The sequence below is a fragment of the Netta rufina genome (assembly GCF_964035555.1).
Source record: "Netta rufina genome assembly, chromosome: 11".
Taxonomy (NCBI): Eukaryota; Metazoa; Chordata; class Aves; order Anseriformes; family Anatidae; genus Netta; species Netta rufina.
Genome location: NC_140134.1, coordinates 5945395 through 5966371, shown reverse-complemented (window position 1 = coordinate 5966371; position 20977 = coordinate 5945395). Strand labels below are relative to the sequence as shown.

Below are 20977 nucleotides of genomic sequence, written 5' to 3'. Positions count from 1 at the left end.
AGTGTGTTCAAAAGCTGTTAGAGAAAATGAAGACACTGAGTTTGGTGAGAGGGAAAAAAAACAAACTTGTCTTTAGGAAGCCATGTTAAAAGCGAAAATGCAACATCAAATGAAGATGCTTAAATAGAAAGCTAAAAATCAACTTTAACCCACTTTTCTACTGAATAGTATCACTAATAAATAAGACCTTTAAGACTTAAGCCTGTTAAGACTTAAGATTTTTTTTAAATTTTTTTGAAGTAAATGCTAACTTACTTTAATGCATAAATGAGATAAATAGCTGTCATGAGAATCATGTTTATCATTCTTAACATTCTGCCTCATATCTTGACGCAGTATTTTTATTGTGTGCTATTAATTATACATGCATGCTCGTGGCATATGCCTACATGATTTTTATTAATGATTTTCTCAGCCTCACCCTAAACCTTCCTTTTCAGGTATTGGGCTTTGTTATGTGATATTCTGTTGTACTGGGGTCTATAAAGCCTTGTATATCTGCACAGGTGTATTTTTTTTAAATTATTGTTGATCGTTATTTAAGTAGGAACACAGAGGAGTGAATTCCCAAGGTCCCTTCTTCCTTGAATTATTTGATAATTCTATGGCACCAGACCCTTGGCTGCCAACAGTTGTGCAGTTTTTTAGTTACCTTTATGATTGATGTTGAAATTTGTGGTGCATCATTGGTCTTCAGGAGGTTGTATGCAGATAAGTGTACACCTGCTATATTTCCCTGACTAGTTACACTTTGGAAATTATTTTCTTAAAATGTAGTAGTAATGCTAAGTGTCAGGTTCCCTTTTGAATCTTCTAGTAGGCTTTTATCCCTGTGCTTAGGGGTTCTTACAGTTCTGTAAGCATAGTATGTTTTATTTGTATCAATATCAATATGTCTTAATGGTTTATGATGTTTTCTGTTCACTTTTGTTTGTTCAAGCTCTTAACACATAACTTTCTGGAAAGTGGAAGTGAAAAGTCTAGGATAGGAGCTTTCTATTTTGAGGGAAACCAAAACACTTTGTGTATGTTCTTGGAAGGTACTTTAATACAAACACCCAGATGGCATATGAAGTAAATCAAAATAAGTTCAAGTATGCTTCCTAAATATTTGTGTTGGAAGAACTCTACGCTTTTTACTTCATAGTGAACATTTCTTTTGTTACTTGGAAAAAACATGTTCTAAAAATACTGTGCTGTGAGAATGTTTCAACTGCTGTAAACAGGGAGCATTCAACCTAATATGGCTATATTGCAGAAGTAAATTGCTATACCAGGAGAACTAAACATCTTCACTTACTTGACTGTCATTATTTAGGAATAAATGGCTTTCTTCTTGAACATGAATAGGTAATAATTTTGACAAGAAATAACATTTGTATACTGTAGCTAACTAACTTTGTATCTTTTATCATTGCATTCTGCTTCCAAAGGATAACTTTTCCTCAGTCTTTAACAGAACTTGAGAACAATTTTAGATCATGATTTAGGTATAAATGGAAATCAGCTCACTATCTCTGTTTATTTTCTTATGTGAAAAAACCTACTAATTAGAGGAACTACTCAAAAAATACAAAGAATATAATGGATTGTCATGTTTTAAAATGTTTTACTTGTTTTACAGATCATGTGCTTTACGTTTTTCAAAGACCTGTAAAATATTTTTTTAAATAGCTTTGTGTTCAACGTTTCTATTTGAGTAATTTCTTTTATATTTCTTGATTTATTTGTAAATATGATTTTTATTATTTAAATATTAAAACATTTAATATTAAAATAGTACAATAATATAAACATTAAATTTGTATTCAAATCACCAACACAAAGACATACATTAATAATTAGTATTAATTAATAATGCTTTTCAGAACCTGGTAAATTCATACATTTATAAATTTATCAATTTTTTTCTTCCAGGAAGAAGAAAGACGCATGGCATCTGTTGCAGCAAGGAAAGAAGAAGAAAGGAAACGTGAAAGTCATAAACAAAGCTTGATTAAGGTATTTTCTATGGCTGTTCTAAGCCTAACTAAAATTAGATAAATCTACTGTAAACTAGTTTACATTAATATTCTATAACTTAATATTTTTGCCGTATTTCTTAGTTCTCCCAATGTATCTGTATCTCTTAAAACTTTTTTTACAGCTTAAACAGTTCACTCTACATCTGAAACTCTTCAGTGAACTATTCAAGTTACCCTTTACCAAAAACAAAACTAAAAACAAACAAACAAAAAAACCACAATTGCACGTGCATGTGCTAACGTATGTAAAAGGATGGCAAACTTCATTTTCTCAAATCTAGAGGTAAAGTAAAACCAAGAGACTTTGCAGTTATTTCAGATTCCTTGAACTTGGTCTTCTCCAGCAGGTGAGTGCTGACATAAAGGGTTTTCTGAAGTAGTGTTTCCTTCATTCTGTCCTGTTGAAGTTATTCCTCTCTGTGGAAAGAGCTAAGCAGTTATCAGAGCAACAGCTAGACTCCAGCTGTCTTCTTTTTTCAGAGGAACACTTCTGTACCGTACTGACAGGCCTGGTTAATGCCTTTACGTATGAGATGGAATAGCTCCAACAGGGGAGACAGAGGCACACTCCAGAATACTCTTACAGGCCAGTGACTAAATGACCAACACTGCTAGTAGGAGACCAGCGTTCAAGGATATAAGAATATCAACATTCTCTTTATTCTGTGAATGTGTTTTTCCAAATCATTTTTTTCATTTAATAGGAGTGCCTTTTTAAACTTCTTTGTCGTCCAGTAATGATTATAAAAAAATCTCTTCTAATTTGGCAAACTGAAAAAAAATAAATCATGTATCCATATTACTAAATAGTCTAGGTAAAAGCATATTTCATCAAGTGAGTTAGACTGAAAGCAGTTGCAAGAGGCTGTATGAAGAAGTGTAGCAAATGTACCTTTTAATTTTCAGAATTAGGTACAAACAGAATGTTAATGACAGATCAAAGGCTGTTTGTTAAAAAGAGCCAAATGTATGAATGGAAAAAAGAATTCCATGTGTACTGCACAAGAATGTATGTTTGCATTCAAGAATATTTTGATTCTTTTGCTTTACGAAAGAAAAAACAAAAACTAAAAATGCAACAAAACAGTCTTAGAAATACTTTTTTTTTTTTTTTTTTTTTTTTTTTAAAAGCAGTGCTTTTAATGTAAGATACTGATAAATTTAAAGTCTACTTGGGTTTGAAGTTTTGGTGCCAGGTCTCAGTAACACAAAGAAATGGGAAACGAGTAAATAATATTTATACATGATGTTGCTTTACGCTTTTGAAAAACTAACTGGACTGAAAGAAAGTTTGTGTGTGTTTGTAGTTCATGTTCTTAACCACTGATGTAATGTTTCCTTGTAGTAAAGGGATTGTTTGCCTTGGTGGCATAGATTACTCAGTGCATTTTGCCAATGGAAACTTCCTTTACAGGGAAAAAACAAAATCACTTACAGTGCCTTTACTCTGTTTTCAACTTTAAAATGAAGGTTTTGTTGTTTAATTGAGGTTTCTTCTCATCTTCAAATAGTTAAGTGGCATAAATGTCAAATGGCAGTATATTTTGCGTGATTCAGTGAGGTCATTTATCTTTTTTCGTAGTAAATATGTTCATGTGTTCGTGTGTGTTTTTTTTTTTGTTTGTTTTCTTTTTTCTTCCCTGTTTCACACATTTGAAGTGAATGGAACAGATCTGATAATAGATATAATATCCAGTGGCAAAAATCTCCAGGTATAGGATTTTAATCGTAGTTATTTCTGAAGAAAATATCTAGAGAATCTTATTCTGGAATGTCAGTGGTTGTCACTTTCCTCCAAACTTTTGTAACTATCTGCAGTGTAGATGACATCATAAGCATTCATTTTCTAGCAAGTAATTAGCTGTACAGTGGTTGACTTCATTAGGAGACCCTCACCCTCTTATACAGAATTTACCTAATGTGACTAAAAGAAAATCCTGACATTTCAACTTCCTCTTCTTGTGGTAGGGAACCTTTCCGTTACTGACGTGTATTTTTGTGGGACACATGGTGTTACATAACCAGATAACATAATGACTCTTTAGGCAAACTGATTATGAAACAGCAGAATTTTTAACTCTTTAAAATAAAATACTTTTAGAAGAAGAAAAATGTTAAAGCAGTTTCCATGTATTTTGTGTCATTGTTACAAGCTATTATGGACATGATTTTTTATCATAATTGGAAGTCTAGTGGATTTGTCTCTGCATTATCAATCACTGAAACAGATCTTGATATTTATTCTTTAATGAGTACAGTAGTTTACAGCATGAAAGATTTACATGTTTGTATTAAGTATTTTATTGTCAAACATTTCTGTTTAGTTGCTCTTAATTTGCAAATCTTAATATTAATTTTAAGGAAATACCTAGGCTGCGTGGTCACAGATTATAAAATGCTCACTTGTATTTCGTTAATTTTTCCCTTTTTTAAAGGAAGATGTTCATTTGTAAAGCTTTACACTTCCCACCTCTAACATAGGCCAGCATTGTGAGGAATGTTCTTAGTGAATTCAAGTACAGCGATGTCTACAATTTGCCTAATGTGAAAGGAATTACGTAACAGCATGATGTTACCAGTCCCATGTTGCTTTTATAGATTAAATTTAGGAGCTTAGAGAGTATAGGTCAAGCTTAATATATCAGAAGGTGTTAATTTCAAACCATAAAATCAGACTTACTCTCGTCTGCTGCCTTTCTCCATAGGCATATCAAATAAGTATCCTTTTTTTCTATTTGAAAAAGGAGACTGTAATACAGCTGCGTGTTTTGCATCAATTTACCCTGTTCTGTGGAGGTGTAGTACAAGCAGCTCCAGATAGTCAAAAACAGACTTGTGTGGTTAATCAAATCAACTAGTTAAAACTTACTCTTATACAACTTACGTCTTTATTGTTACTTGTTTCTGTTACTGCAAATTTTGTGAAAATGTTATTCCCTTGCAGTTACACAGAATAGTGCTAGACTGACACGTTGGTTTTAATGTGAACCAGTACTTCTTTCTTCAGTTTAAAATATTAACTACGTTTCGATTAAGCAACATATTTCTGTCGGATCAAACAAGTGAGTTGATACTGCGGTGTCATAATTTACTATGACTTTTGTTTCAGGAAAAGAAACGGTTAACAATTTGCAATATTGCTCGCCAGTGGGAGATACAGCAGAATCGAACAGCTCTTGAGGCTTCTTTAAACCAAGATAAAGATAATGAACCCTGTCAGATCAATGGCAGTACTGCATATGTGTTTCCTGAAGAAAGCAGGTATTTTATTCAGAAATAATTCTTTCAGTTCGTGTCTTACGTTCATGTTATCAGCTCTGAGATCTTGCTGTTTCATGATCAAAAAGTAAAACATCTTTTGCAGCATGAATTTTGTAAAGTAATTACAAAATTAATATATGCAAAATCATCCTGAAATGATTTTTAGTTTATTAATAGTCAACAGGTTTCACCATAGTAAGTAATATAGACTTAGCTAGCTACACGTTACTAAAGAAGTTAGCACTAAATTTTTGTGATTTTGCTAAATAAGGGAGGTTTTCATGTTTACAAGAAATCTTTAGTATGAATTCTTGAGCCTGCTTAAGGCCATCCATTCCCTTGATAGTTTAGACTTTTACCTTTATTGCCAACAATTGTAATTTCAGTGTATATGAAGAGGTTTTGTAAACTGAGTCTTGAATTTATGTTCTCAGTTTGAACAGCAAGATCTCCTGGACTGCTTTCTTCAAATACCCTTGCTATTTTAGCGAAAACAGTGCTTTAACATAGGCTTAGTTTTATTTTTCCCTTGATGTTGCCTGAGATGATATCTGTATTGTTAGCTTAAAAAAAAAAAAGTTACATTTTATTTTTACTTCTTAAACTTAGAAGTTTCAAAGTAACATTGGTGTTTCTTTAAGTTTCTATTTAAGGAATTAAATCCTTACCATGGGGGGATTTTTGTCTAACTAGACCTCTGGAAAACTGTATGCATGTATAATTCACACTTGAAATCAATAAGTATATCTGTTTGAGATAGAGATACATCTAATGATATCAATAGGTATGTATATTTAAATGAAATTTCAAATTGACACTGGTTACCCCAATTTATGATTGCTGTTTGATTTCTATTAAAAGTATAATAATTTGGTCTTTGACAAAGGTTAAATTAATCCGTCTGAATCTTCAGTCTAGATGATAATTTTTAAATTTTTTTTCTTCAGTTACTTAAAACCCTTAAATGCACTGACTATCTAATGTGTTTATCAATACGGTCAGTGTTCTAATTGTATTATTTTTGTGATACACTCATTGGTTTACTACTTTGCATCTGAAAGGTAGCTAGCTATCTGGCACTCCACATAATTGAAAAACTAAATGCAGAACTTAGTGGATTAAGTTTATCTTGCATTTGCTAAAACTGAACTAACACATTTTCAACTTGGTAAGCTCAGGCGAAAGTCTGAAAAATAGTCTGCAGAAACTTAATATCAAGTACAGATTCCTGCCGTGTCTGATCAAAATGGGAAACATCAAGTGCAGGCAGGAAGTCTCTCTTTCACAGACAGAATCAATCTGAGGTTCAATCTACTATTGACTAGATCTGGCTTTTATCTACGCTCAAGTGCAGCATCTTTCAGAAACTTTTTTTCTTGACATTTTTAAACTGCTATAGTCCTTCCTGTTCTTTTTGTTTCTGAAGCTTTCCCCCCAGCCATATGCAGAGTCTCTGCTTTTTTGCCTTCTTCACAGTTTAATTACACAGTTAGTAATCATTTCCTCTGATTAAGACAATATAACTACGGTAGCTGGAGCATTAATCTGTTAATGAACAGATTTTCATTGCTTGAGAAATCATGCTTTAAAGTAAAATATTAAGGCTCTTTCCATGGAGTTATAGGACAGATCTTGCTGCAAAGCTGTCTTTGCTTATGCTGGATACAGTGACTAAAGTTGGTATATTCCAAGTAGTTTCCTGACTGAATGTTATGACTTCTGTCAAATCTAAAATCACAGAATTGAAGGAGTTGGAAGGGACCTTGAAAGATCATCGGGTCTAGGTCCCCTGCCAAAGCAGGTTCCTTAGTAATAAAACATAATGCATAACATCAGTTTCTAGGTTCTTGTGGAAGCTTTTGTAGTTTGATTTGTAGAATGCATTTTGGAAGTCAAAGTAGTTACTTTTGAAAATTAAAAAAAATAAAATAAAATCAACCCCCACAAATTTTTAACAACATAAACAATGTGTTTTATTTGCACATATAATACTCTTATGCAATTTGCAGTACATTCTGTGTTCTGAATTGGAGAGGTAGGTTTGGAATTTTTTCTTTTTCATGAAAGCATAGAGAAATAAAAGTGTGATACTAACCTTTATCAACGATTGAGATTAGTTTAAAGAGATAAATGAAGACATAGCAATGAGTGTTAAAGTAAAGAAGGCTTAGACAACATTGTTGTCTTTTTGCCATGTAGCCCATGATGCTGTTTTACTCCTGGTAGGTTAAAATTGACATGGATCTACTAATGTGCTATATAGTAGTAAAGAATTTTGGAACACTTAGAACATGAGCAACTAAACAATACAATGACAGGTGAAAGTCAGCATGGATAAGTAATTATATCATCATGTGTGAATTAATGGGCTCCCAAATAACCATTTCCAGTCAAGGGTGAATTTCTGGAAGGTATTGTCAAGAAAACATTTGCTGAGTGATCACTAATAGTCAAAAAAAGCAAAATACATAAATATATGTATTAATAAAATAAAACACTACAATAAACTGTAATAAAATCACTACACAGCTTTCTAAACCAGTAGTTTGTGCTCATCTTGAATTCTTTGTGCGCATTCTTTCAGCTGGTCTGCTCATCTGAATGTATTCTGTGGAAGTCAGATACAATGAGATGAGAGCTGAGAATACCTGCATCTATTGTTTAAATTAAAAAGCAATCTTCTGAATCGGGATGCTAACGTTATTTTAAAATAAATGTATAATAATCCTTATTAATTAAAGATTAAACAAGGATAACAAGATTATTTTCATCTCTAAGCAGACTAATGAATCCTGGTAGTGTGACATAAAGGTTTTAACTAAGAAGTGATGCTGTTGTTAAGAATGCAAGTAATTGTTCAGCGCTGTGAATAGCTTTATCCTTGGTTGGTTTTAATAACTGCCTGATCTTAACGGGCTGGATCCTGCTGTGCTTCATCATGTTGTAACTTTTACAGTTTATATAGAGAACAGAATCTGAAGGTGACTTTGCTTAGATAAGTAACATAGGTTGAAGTTGATTTTAGATAGCTAAAACAAGTTAACATTCTGAGGTAAAATCTTTAAGCATGTTATTAAAAATGAATGACATTTTTTGAGCTCTCCAACCCTATCACACCAAATCTTTCTGCTGAAGCAGTAGAGCTGCTGTAATATTACTTGATGAAAAGAGGGTTTTCTAGCCCTTAACATTTTTGAACCAGACTGGGTAGTGAAAATGAATGAATGCTGGCAACCATATTTGACAGGTCAGATTTTAGTAAATGAAAGGACCATCGTTCAGTAGAAATGGTTTTACTGCTGTGAAATAATCTAACTTACATTACTGCATTTTTATGTCCTCCACAGGTCTCTTGATACAATATTAAGCAGTGCTGTACAAGGCTTGTCTGTTCTTGATTCTCATTTGGTGGAAGTGGAAGGAGACACTCTTTACTTGTATGGTTCTGGAGCACTGGAGTGCCTGGATCGAAACTGGAGTGTTCAAACAGCTGGATCTGTTGTCACAGTCTCTTTTATGTTCATGGAATTTGATGAAATAGTTCAAGTGTTAACAAAACTGAAGTTAAAATTTCCTAATTCCGTGGTAAGAATGGCTCAATGTCATCTGTGTGAACAGCTGTGGACTATTTATTTTGCAACAGAACCTTAGTTTGGCAGTCACCCTCAACTGTTTGTAAATAGATACTTCCGTGAACTACATGAGTTTTATCCTATAATGTTTTGTTTAATTTGACACTTCTTAAATACAAGACAGATTCTCGAACAGAATGGTTGTTTTCTTTTCAGACTAGTAATTATTTCCCATAGTTGACCTATCTGATTCTTTAAGAAAAACTGATGTAGAAACACGGTATTGTTTTTCTACAATATTAGAGATCAATAGTATCAGGAGACTTTTGTTTGTATTGTGAGTTCAAAGAACAAATAGCTGATAGGGTAGAAGAGAGAGGTAAAATTCAAAGGCTGGTTAAATCAGTACAACTCTTGGAATTTTTCACTTCCTGATGAAGCAAAACAACATAATGAGAACCTTTTAGTTCATTTTTTTTCTTGGACAAGTAAATCTTTAGCTTTGAAGCAAATAATAAAGTAATGATGGCATACATAAATGAACTTGTCAGTCAGATGATATGCCTGCTTAGCTCCCTACTTCTTTTTAAGTATAATACTATATAATGGTTTCATTGAGATAAATGAGTTTGTGGGGAACTTATTGTTTCATTCAGAAACTTGTTAGGGATAGCAGAATCTCAGCTAGATTTCTTTATCTTCACCATCAATTTTTCCTCTTACCCCCAGTGTGCTGCTGTGTACATGAATTTACCATGCTCATAGGGACACTGCTATATGGCACTGTTCAAAGAAACAGCAGACTTTAATGCCAGCTTGTCACAGTCAGAAACGGAATATTTAAAATACTGTACTGATTTTTGCATGAACGTTGCATTTGTTTGCAGAATTGAAATAAATCTTTCTCAAGCAGTACCGCTCTTATTGTAACATGAAAATGATAGCGCTGTTACTAAAGGGTTTATAAATTGCTTGGGGGGTTGTAAAGTTGACATTTTAAAATATATGTAATACATGGTTTAGTTGATACATTGATGGTTTTTCTCCCCACAGACTATAAATGAAGTGAGCTCAATTGTGTAGTCAGACCTGAAGACTTAAAGTTTGAAAGTGATTTGTGTTGAACAGAGTAGGAATCATTATGTTCACTCATTAGTGATTTCCTTACTAAATTTACTGTGCTTTGGACTTTTTTTTTTTTAAAGCACCTGAAGTTTAAGGAGACAAATCTTGTGACACTGCAGCAATTCAATGCATTAGCCCAGGTGCATCGCATGGAACAGTTAACAGTTGATCCTCAGGGAAATCCAGTCGTCAATTTTACTTTGTGGAAATACTACGTTCTGTTTAGGCTGAACCATCTTAATCTGCAGAAGATAAATGGAATTGAGGTAAGGCATTGTTGCTTCTTTCTTACTACTGGTCTTACAAGATAAGTTAGCATTGTTTTTAAAAATGCAAGTGAGTCACTAGTAGAATGAGCAGAATGATGACAGGGTCATTTCAATATTACGGAAAAAAGTGCACTATCACATATTGTACAGTTAAGTAACTGCACTGTGTTACAATCAGAAAAGCAGAGAAAATGCTTTGTTTTTCATTAAAATGTGGTATTGTTTCAGATGCTTTCAATAGCAAACAGTAGTTCAAACTTCCACCTGAGTGACAGATACACCTAAGGGGAAAACTTTTTATTATGATTTTGGAATATGCTTTCAAAAAATTAAAGAACTGTTAGGTTTTACTTTTGATTTTTAAGAAGCACTATTCTATTATGCTATATTCAAAAGGATTACAGTGTTAACATTGAATACAAGTGCAGAAATGTGCTTTTGACAGACTATCTAGTAGCTTATGGTGTATTACTTCTATTTTTCCAGTGTTATGTAATATAGCAAAAATCAACTTTTCTTTAAGTATACTGAAGAAAAGTGTCTGCCAAACAGATTTTTTTTCCCTTTTGCTTTATACAAGACCATTAGTTTTTAAGAAGAGTTCTCTGAGACGTGCTGTTTGAAGTTTTCCTAGTGGTAGTAATCTTGGAGTAATCAAAAAAAAAAGCTGTCAAGGTTTGAAGTTACTAAACTTCACAAAATTCTCTATACCAAGTGCTACGGCATGCAGTGTTAACAGATACATTACAGTGATTGAGTTGATGCCTGTTTTCCTACCATATTGAACTTGGAAAGAGGCATGTGTAATGGGCTGACAGTGATGTGGTATTACTGTTACAATCTTTTTGTGAGTAGTGGAGTAAAGCATGTACTGCAGTAAGATAGAGAACATAAATTTCTATGAGCTCAAGAGTGAATTTAGTATTAGCGTTTCTGTTGACCTTGACTTTGTGCTTCTCCTAACTTAAATAAATAAAAATCACGTATTTCTCTGGCAGACATGTTTCTGTCTGTAATGCCCTTTGATTCCCTCACTGTGTTCTGCACTCTGTTTTAGACCTTGCTACTGTTAGTAGACTGTTTAGCAAGGTCTTCTACTCTTAGACAACTGAATAAGATTTATTTAATTTTAAGTGACAATGAGCAAAACTAATCACTGTGAAAACAAAACTGAATTAATGTCTGATTTCCTGAACTATGTTTTCTGTATTGAATTTCTCCTTGCCTTTTGGTGTTGCAGTATATGTCAGGCCAAGGATTTGTTTTATCATCTATAAACTTTAAACAGGAATATGATAACATTACATTAATTTGAATCAATTTCATTTTATTCACATTTTTTTTTGTTCTGTATTATGCAAATATTTGAAAATTCTTAGTAAGTATTGTGATTATTGAAGCTTATTTGAAAATGGGTTGCTTGCCAAAAATATCTTAAGATGTACAGAAATTAAATTTGATCCAGAAGTGAATAAATCATTGAATGAATTTAGTTGGACTGTGGTGTCCATGTCAGATTTAAGTGATCATAAAGATTCCTTGAGTAGTCAATGGAAATCCAGGGATCTAGAAATTTTGCCAACAAACTTTTGGCAGTTCAATTAGTTTATAATTTGGCCCTCAGGACAGAAGAAACACAGGCTATGGTCTCTAGAATTTACTAGGTAAGGCAAACAAAAAGCAGTAACAAAAATCAACCAAACAACAAAACCTTCAACATGCTTTATCCAAACAGAAATGTGTAAAATTAATTATGAAAAGCTTTCAGCCATTGAAAGTATGTTAAAGGGACGTCTTTGGTGTAATTCTGACACAACAATATGGATCACACTTAGAGAAGTACAGTGGAGTAAGGTAAACTTTGTGGGCTTGAGAAACGCTGCCATTTATCTCTTTTATTTGCTATTATTTTTATATATATAAATATATACATACTTTTTAAAAATAAATCTTTTCTGTGATGCTGCCAAAATCAAAGACCATAAATTTCAGTATATTTAAAGTATTAGTAGAAGCAAATCTAGTTTTGAAGGTATGCCTGGCATGTATCTTCATGTGGTGCCTTGTATAACATTGCAGTTAATTCTGAATGCATGTATGAAATACGAATGTGCCAATTCTCTAACTTCTCTTTTTCTCTCAATTTTATTTTTCCTCACAGGTTACTCAGAATGATACTGTAATGGCGGAAAGACTCTTTGGCATTCTGGCATATGTAGCATCTTCTGAGCTGCCGCATTATCGTATGCTCTCATTCTTTGGAGAATCTAGGTAAAATTAGTTCTTAAGATATAGGAAGGAATACAGAGGCTTTGTTATTTTTTTTGAATAATACAGTCACTGACTGAAATGGCAAAAGGTATTTCTAAGAGAATGAAGCTTTCTTGTTTAGCTTGTTTTATTTCTCTGTTAAAATTTCTGAACATTGAGTTCCTTTTTTTTTCTTTCCAGAAAGTCTAGTTCTGTTGCTTCAGCTTGAAGAGCTCTGTTAAACTATAGATTTCTTAAGACTGAAATGTGATTTCTCTCTGAATGAAACCTTGTCACTTCAGTAATATGCTCTTATAGCAGATACAACTTCGTTTTGTTCTAAGTACTATCCTGTTGCAATTTCAGAGAAACTGTACGTAAGCAAAATGAACTGAACTGGAATTTGTCTGGAATGTATTGTTTTAATTCTTTTCCACACTGTCATGATAAATTCTTTGTAGGTAAAAAGACACAAATTCCACAAATAACTTAGGAAAGATAGGTGTCCTGAGTACTGCACTTCCTGATTCATGAAGACAGATGTTTCAAGAGGTTGTATGAAGTCTCCAAAGAAAGATGATAGGAACATGCACACAAATTCACTGCATGTTTAATTCTCCAGTTGTGCTGATATTGGTGAGGATTTATGTGGTTTCGCAACGAAGACGCTTTTTTTTGCGGTTATTTCAAAGTGGATGACTATAACAGTTAACAGATTTATGGGTTGATGCTGGAAGAAAAAAGTTGCTTAAAAACTTTTTAGTTTTCTATAGGTACTTACTAAAAATTAAGCTGCAAGGATTCCTATTTAGGATGTGAAATATGATACATGTCAAAATGTCAGTTGTATGGAAGTGAATTAACTGAGGACTTTTTAGAGTCATCTGTATATTTTGAGTAACTTGAGGATGCAATAAACTTGAAAGCTCATAAATGATAGGATCAAAGGGAGAAGAGGGGGAAAAAAAAATCTCATCGTCACTAGAAACATCTGCACTTAAAAACAATAATAAATCCAATGATTAAAACTGTAAATCTCTATTTTCTTTCTACAGGATGAAGCAATTCAATGATCTGCTGGAGGGAAAGGGAAAGAAATCTGGAGTTGGAATTGAGGAAAGTAGTGATAACAGAAGAGCTGGAGGAGAAAGCACAGCTCGAGCAATGTTGAATTATACAGCAAAGAATGTTCATATGGAAAAGCTTGAGGTAAGTATGTCATTATAAAATAATTCCTTCCTCTATTATATATGTATTTGACTACTACTCATGGAATTTGTATATCAAATTTCAGTTGTGCTATTTAGAATGATGGTTTTAAAATAACACTGCTTACCATATTTACATGTATGATCAAACATTTCATTTAACTAATCTCTTCTAGAGAACTATAAAATGGTCGGTTTGTGTCTTTAAAGAAGTGGTTCCTGAGCATTACCACAATCTGATAAAAATACATTCTTACCTGAAAGCATTACATTGGTAATGAAATGTGCATACCTTAGTGAAATATCAGAAGTGGACACGTATTTGTTTTTCAAAGAATTGCACGTTAGGAACTTTTTTATGGAAGTTGGAAAGTATGTCCCAAAATGAATTGGTGAAAAATGCCTTCAGACAAGACTTGAAAGAGCACAGCGTCTAGCAATAAAGAAGTTCCCTAGCTTTTAAATGAGTTACAGGGAGGGAAATATATAGAAAATGTATTCACTTTAATTAATGTGCAAGCTGGTTTGTTTCAGACAAGTGCATCAGTCACTCTTGTTTCAATTTATGTTCCTAATCTACATCTTCTGCTTGGTCAGAGGGAAATTGTTTCCAGGGAGATCATGCTTCTTTCAACCACTATCTCCTTTCTGAGCAATCATGAGTTATAGTTGTGTGCATCCTGCTTCTCATATTTGTCCCATCATTTGCTCTTTTTTTTTTTAATTTAAATATATAAAGCCTCTGGTGCCAGAAATTTAATCAAGTTTAGTAAACACTGAATTCAGTTATTGCATTGTAGTTTTATTATCTCGGATACATAACATTGAAAAGAGTGTCAGTGTGTGTGTAAATTAGCAGTAAACTAATTTGATAAATGCTGCCAGGTAAGTAAACTTAGCAAACTTAAGTTACCAGTAAACTGACGTAGTAAATGTGGTTGAATCATTTTCTTGCTAAATATGACAGGTTATGTTCATTGATAAATATTTTGTTTGTTTGTTTTGTTTTGTTTCTGGTAAAACAGCCGGAAAGCTTTTTTTTTTTTTTTTATTTTTTTGCTTTATCACTCATTTAAAACAAACAAACAAAAAAAAACCACACTATTTTGATGGCCCAAAGCATGACCTAACATTTTACTAGTCCCATAAATTAAAGTAGCTCGATATTTAGCAGCAATATATCTGTTTAAGCTTATTAGGGCACTTTATAGAAACACTACAGAAACAGGGATTAATGCATATTGACTAAAACGCAGAGCCAGTAGTTTCATGAAGTGTGTTTCATTTATTTTTATTATGAAATTATTTTTAAAGCTTTGGGTTACTTCAGTACCTAATATTTAGTACATTTTAGGAATAATGCACTTGCCAGAGCCCATCAGGAAAACTATGAAAGGGATGCTACATACTGGCTTACTTTTCTGTGTGACAATATGCTTGGTTCTGATTAGGTCAGGTGGATAAATATATGCTTTCCAACTATTGTGATGTAATCAATAAAAGTTGGGAAGGGAAAGGAAGTCTGGTGCTTAGAAACTTCTGTAAACTTTTCACTGCTGTCCCAGAAGGCAAAAATGCATAAAATTGTAATGCTGCTAAAAGGTACTTATACAACTACTTAAAAGTTGATTTTTGGATAAATTAATTAATCAACAGTAGTATGAATATTATTAATACAATAAGATTGTCACATAAGCTTAAGGAGACCCTGGGTTGTTGTGCAGTATAAAACAATCAGAGAACAGTGTTGCTCTTCCCAAGTTAATCACCGTTTTTTTTGTTTGTTTTGTTTATTTTTGTTTTTTTTTTAATTCATTAAGCTTCTGTGGATGTTTTTTGTGTTTGATCTTGTTTAACCTTTTCTTCCTTTCTCTTATACAACTTGTAATAAATGATTTCTCCCATGCAGGAAATCAAGGAAAGAAAAACATTTTGCCAAACATATGTGGAGAACTTAGTGAAAGAAGCTGCGGACATCCATATGAAAAATGAGTCCTTGCAGAAGCTCTGGCCTCAAATGTTCATTGAACTTGTCAGAGATGCAGTGATAGAAATACGCAATAAAAATTCCTACATGAAACTCTGCTTACAGAGGATTGCTGATCAAAAACAATAGAGTCAAGGCCTGTTGTTGTGCAGGCTTTTGGTTTCAGTATTTATTGTATGATATTTCACAAATTTAAAATGATAGAATATAAAATTACTGTCTGTATGGAATAATTTATTTTTTTTTAGCCCCCAAAAGTGTTATCTTTAAATCTTAATTAACTCTGTCATCTTAGCTTTCTTGATAGTGTTCAATTAAAAGTTGACCTGCATAAAACTTTAACAGTGATTTCCTGGCTACAATGAAGAGACTGAATAGAAATAACTTGGTGATTATGCCATGTGTCACTAAGTTTGTGTTTTTTTTTTTTTTCCTGCTACCCTTGCTTCTGTAGTGCTATACCATTGATAAGGAATAAATTTACAATTTGTTTGCCTTTTTTTATTGAACACTTCCTGATTGTCAACTTTTTGACTATTTCCTGCTGTTTAAGAAAAAAACACAAAACAAAACACGAATAGTAGCAGATTTTTTATGATCAAAAAGTAATAAATTATTGTTTTTATACCCTGAGCTTGATGAATATTTTATATGATTTAATTTGTCAGATGATGGAACACATTTTCAGATCAATTCCATGACAGTTCTCAGTACATCAACATTTAACGAACCTATTTCTCAATTGAACAAATTGCCCAAACTTGATTTGAGTTTTTTTTCATTACTTTTATTGCTGTTAGTTTGTGTGAATTGTTATACAAAAAAAAGGATTTTAGGGTATACCTATTTAAGCTTTATTTTTATTCTTTTATAATTTATTAATAGTACTTGTTTATTGAATATTAAGTGCTTAATGGGGTGGGTGGGTTTGAATTAAGGTCAAATGAGCTAAAATGTATGCATTCAATTTGGTAAGGAAACTGATGAATGTTATTTGTAATCACTGGCACCTGTTTTGTTTCTGTGGCTGTGAGAATTAGACTGTTATCAATAAAAACAAATTCTTCACTTTTGCCCTTCACAGATACTTTAAAGAAGTACTATATGCAAAGAAAAGTCTTCTCCTTAATGCTGCATGAAGAGATGAGACTCAGCCTGCCCTCAAAATCAACAGTAAATGGATATAAACATTCTGTAGTCCAGTGAAGTATACTAGAAACACCTTACTAGCTTCTGCCCAGAAATTGAATTTAGAAACTATTGGGAAGTCCAGCCAATTCCCGTAGCTAGTGTTTAAATGTGGGTAGAAAGTCGTTCCATTTAAATGGAAGCTTTGAGTTTCATTGTTTCTTAAGTAAAAGAATCCAAAACCTTCGTTATTCTTTTACTCGATTCAAATTGGTCTAAATTGACTGAAGCTCATTTATAGAAAATAAGTGTTCATAAACCAAAGCAAACATGTTGTAAGGATTTATATAGCTCAAAATGAATGTTATTTTTCCATTCCATGTGGATAAGACTGCCTGGCAAAGCAGAGGAGTAAATTCAGTTCTATAGGCTTCTATGTCCTGAAAGGAGCCTAGAGTCAATAGCAGGAGTCAGGTCACAGCTATCTTGGAATATGTTCAATTTGCATTTGGGTCAAGCTGCTGTATCTAATTTGTCAGAAGGAATCCATTTGCAGAGCATGTTACAGGTTAACAATGGCATGCATACTGTTAAACGTAACTTTCAAATACTCTTGGTTTGGCTTATGGTAAATGTAATCTTCAAAAGCATACTTGCAGATAACTGTTTTTCAGTATTTACAGAATTGAATGGAGGTTAAATCACTTAAATTTAATGAAATGTTGAAAGTCCTAAAGAAACTGGTCCAGCAGGCAGCCGATAGAATTTAATAGAAACAATCACCCCTCCAGGCTTTTTGAGCAGTTTAATGGAATTTCTAATAAGATGAATGCATTTGATAGGATTGCTTTATTTTTTTCCATTGGAAAATAGCTCTGTCAAGTTTTATGCTGCATTTTATTAAGGGAGCACATTAAGTCTCCACAAAAAATGGCGCATATGTGAGAGAGTTTGCAGTATAGTAATACAGTCAGTATACAGATGATCTTGCAATAGTTTTTTGGATCCATCAGTTCCTTTACATCATTTCTGTGCAAGGGGGCGGGTAGAGCAATTCCAGCTTCTACATGGGGACAAAAACCTCAGCAGCTGTGTGAAAGTGCAAAACTCTCCTGATGTAGCCAGAGCAGATGGGCCCCTTTTGAATCACATTCAGCAGCAATAAAACGCTGGAAAAATGTTTTAAGAAGGGTGGATAGGTCTAGAAGAACAGGAAGTTGTCCATGGGAAAATCCAGAGTAAAGCCAGACTTGATACTGAGCCTTTAGAAGTATAATCCTGATTGGAGGCTTTTAGGTAGGATCATGAAAACAACTGAGTGAAATAAGTAAGAGGGTATCAACTGTGAATTGTATGAACATCTCCTTAGAGCACTCGGTGTTCACAGTAGAGTGTGAATGCTGCCAGTTGGGACTTTTTTCTCTACTAGCAGCTTTTTTTTGTGACAGGATTGTTTAAATCAATGGAGGGTAGGTTGGCAACTATTATAAATGAAGAAAATAATATTGGGCTGCATACTTTCTGTTGCATAGAACCAGTAGGGACAAAAATCTTCACAATTTTTCTGAATTTTTTAAGGAAAGAAGTGAATGAGGGGCTGAAGTGGTATTAGACCTAAGAGTACATAGAATTCTAAACAGCAGGTGATTTTAAAATTTGTAGCATGCTATATATAGTTTGTGTATCAAACTTATTCATACAGATTTGTGCGATAACTGTAGTTGCTTATTAGAGAATTTCAGAATACCTACAAAGATGGTGTGATCAGCAGATTTCTACAGAATCTGAAACTTAAATACCACATATATAAACTTGCCATGGTAACAGGTACAAACTGAGGAGGTAAAATAGCCATTGACTTAAAAGCTGGTGACCTTTTAATAAAAATTTCCAGCATGAGAACAGCTGTTTTCTTGCTTCCAAAGCCTCTAAATACTGCATAAATCCAAATGTGGATGTCTTCAATATTTCATGGATATCACATTGAAAATGGATCCTTGTGATCCCCTCACGTGACCTGACTTCGTGTACAAGCCAGGAGGAATAATTGTAAAAACTACTCATGTTAATTAGAAATCATCTTAAGGGTTGAAAAGATACAATTCTGACTTATAAATCTTTTTGAAAACTTTTCCTTTATGTTTTGGATTATTTATAAACTTTCTTTTTTTTTCTAAGACAAATTTCCTCTGTTTTCAACCAAGGGCAGATAATGATGTATCATTCTTTTACTCAGTTTTGGCTTAGCTTTGTCATGTGTGAAGGCCCCATTATGTCATCCTGAGTCATTTTTTGTTCTGCAGCTGAAATTTGGCCTTTAGTAAGTAGAGTGATGAAGAGATATATTTCATACACTTTTTTTTGGTATAGGGTCTGAAAAAGTAACGTAGCTGCAGATAAGCCGCCACAGTGGAACAAAGGCAGATGTCATTCACTTGGTGCAAAACAAAAACTGATCCTGTCAGTTTTGTGGAAGAAAAGGTGCTGAGAAGAGATTTTCTCAGATCCCAGTAAAGTAGAACTGCTTTACTGGCTAGGGCCAAGCGTTAAACATGAGTCCTAGAATAACTGAAAACTTTGTTTTCTGGTCTGGGTAGATCTGTGATTAAAAAAAAAAAAAAAAAAAGTCAATCATCTTGTTACACTGCTACAAAGAGCCATACTTTTATCATGTAACCTCTAATAATATCAGTGATAATAAGATTAACCTGTTTAAACACTGATCATCTGCAAATTAAGTTAGGCAGTTGCGCAAGCATTAGTGAGTCCACAATTTTATGCTTACAGTCTGTAAATTTAGGACGATTTTTTTCTTATCAGAGCTGTCAGCTGTAAAAATGACTAACATTGATGCTTTCTGGTACTGTTATTTATCATAGTAACAACACAATTAACTGCTTTTGTTTATCTAGTTTATTTAAAGAAGCTGAAGCAAATGCTTGCTATTTCATATTAAGCAACATGCACAAAGATGTAATGTAGATTGAGAGGTTGGCAGTCATATTCAAAATCACAGTGACTGCAATTTGTTGAGGTTCTACAGGCTACATGAATATGTCTGTTCCCAAATCACACAAACTTGAAGTTCAATTTCAGTGAAATTTCCTCTTTAGTTCAAAGTGGTGCCATCAGTCTTCTGGGGATTTGTAAGACTTGGTGCTTTGTTACACGCAAGGAGTGGGAAAAGAGGAGAATAGCTATCACTTTGCTCTATGGTGTGATAAAATTGTTTTTATTCAGAAGTGAATATAAGCTGGTTTTGTACACTAGAACATGGAGAGTGTAGGTTACACACACCTGAGGCATTCTTACAAAAGACTAGTTAGTATTTGCTTACATATAACTACAGACATCACTTCAGGGCTGAATTGTCTTGTTCCTGAGCTAAAATGAAATCTATAGGGCTGTTTATACAATCTGAGGATTCAGTGTTGTTGGCCAGCTTTGCTAGGCTTCTACTATCGGGGGGAAAAAAGATAAGCTTATCTGGAGAAACTCTTCTCTCTTACTGTGCTGAAAACAGCCTTTGTCTACAAGCTGTGTACTGGACTTCATATGCCATACTTGTGTATGTATTGTACTTTTTTTTTTTCAGTTATAGATGGATGGCTGTGTTGCAAGCGGAAACATACTTGATTGACAAAAGTACACTGAGCATAGGAAAGCAGAAAACTGCAGGTTAGAATATTTATACCAAATCCACTGTTAGAAATTAGCGAGGTGGGGGTTGGTCTGTTCTCCCACGTGCCTGGTGACAGGACGAGGGGGAATGGGCTTAAGTTGAACCAGGGGAGTTTTAGGTTAGATGTTAGGAAGAACTTCTTCACTGAAAGGGTTGTTAGACATTGGAACAGGCTGCCCAGGGAAGTGGTGGAGTCACCATCCCTGGAGGTCTTCAAAAGACGTTTAGATGTAGAGCTTAGGGATATGGTTTAGTGGAGGGCTGTTAGCGTTAGGTTGGAGGTTGGACTCGATGACCTTGAGGTCTCTTCCAACCTAGAAATTCTGTGATTCTGTGAAATATCCACATCCCTATTAAATGTGTTTGTAAAAAGCAGCCCCTATATTCCAGACTTTGAGGAAGACTTTATACATTTTTTTTTTTCCAACTTTTTGGAAGATATAAACCAATGGCTTCGTGATTGCTCGTTGA

The 20977-nt window shown here is 33.6% G+C and overlaps 1 protein-coding gene across 1 annotated transcript in view; it reads left to right on the top strand.

The window, feature by feature from the left end:
• The window catches only part of LRRC49 (leucine rich repeat containing 49), a gene marked incomplete at its 3' end in the record, with an annotated part of 42723 nt that extends 26898 nt beyond the window's left edge, over positions 1 to 15825 (top strand). Inside the window, exons 11-17 of the mRNA XM_084293291.1 lie at positions 1918 to 2001; positions 5134 to 5285; positions 8633 to 8870; positions 10063 to 10248; positions 12413 to 12522; positions 13557 to 13710; positions 15619 to 15825. Coding sequence (XP_084149417.1) covers positions 1918 to 2001; positions 5134 to 5285; positions 8633 to 8870; positions 10063 to 10248; positions 12413 to 12522; positions 13557 to 13710; positions 15619 to 15825 — 1131 coding nt within the window. The remainder of the gene's footprint in view (positions 1 to 1917; positions 2002 to 5133; positions 5286 to 8632; positions 8871 to 10062; positions 10249 to 12412; positions 12523 to 13556; positions 13711 to 15618) is intronic.
• Positions 15826 to 20977: the final 5152 nt, after the last annotated feature.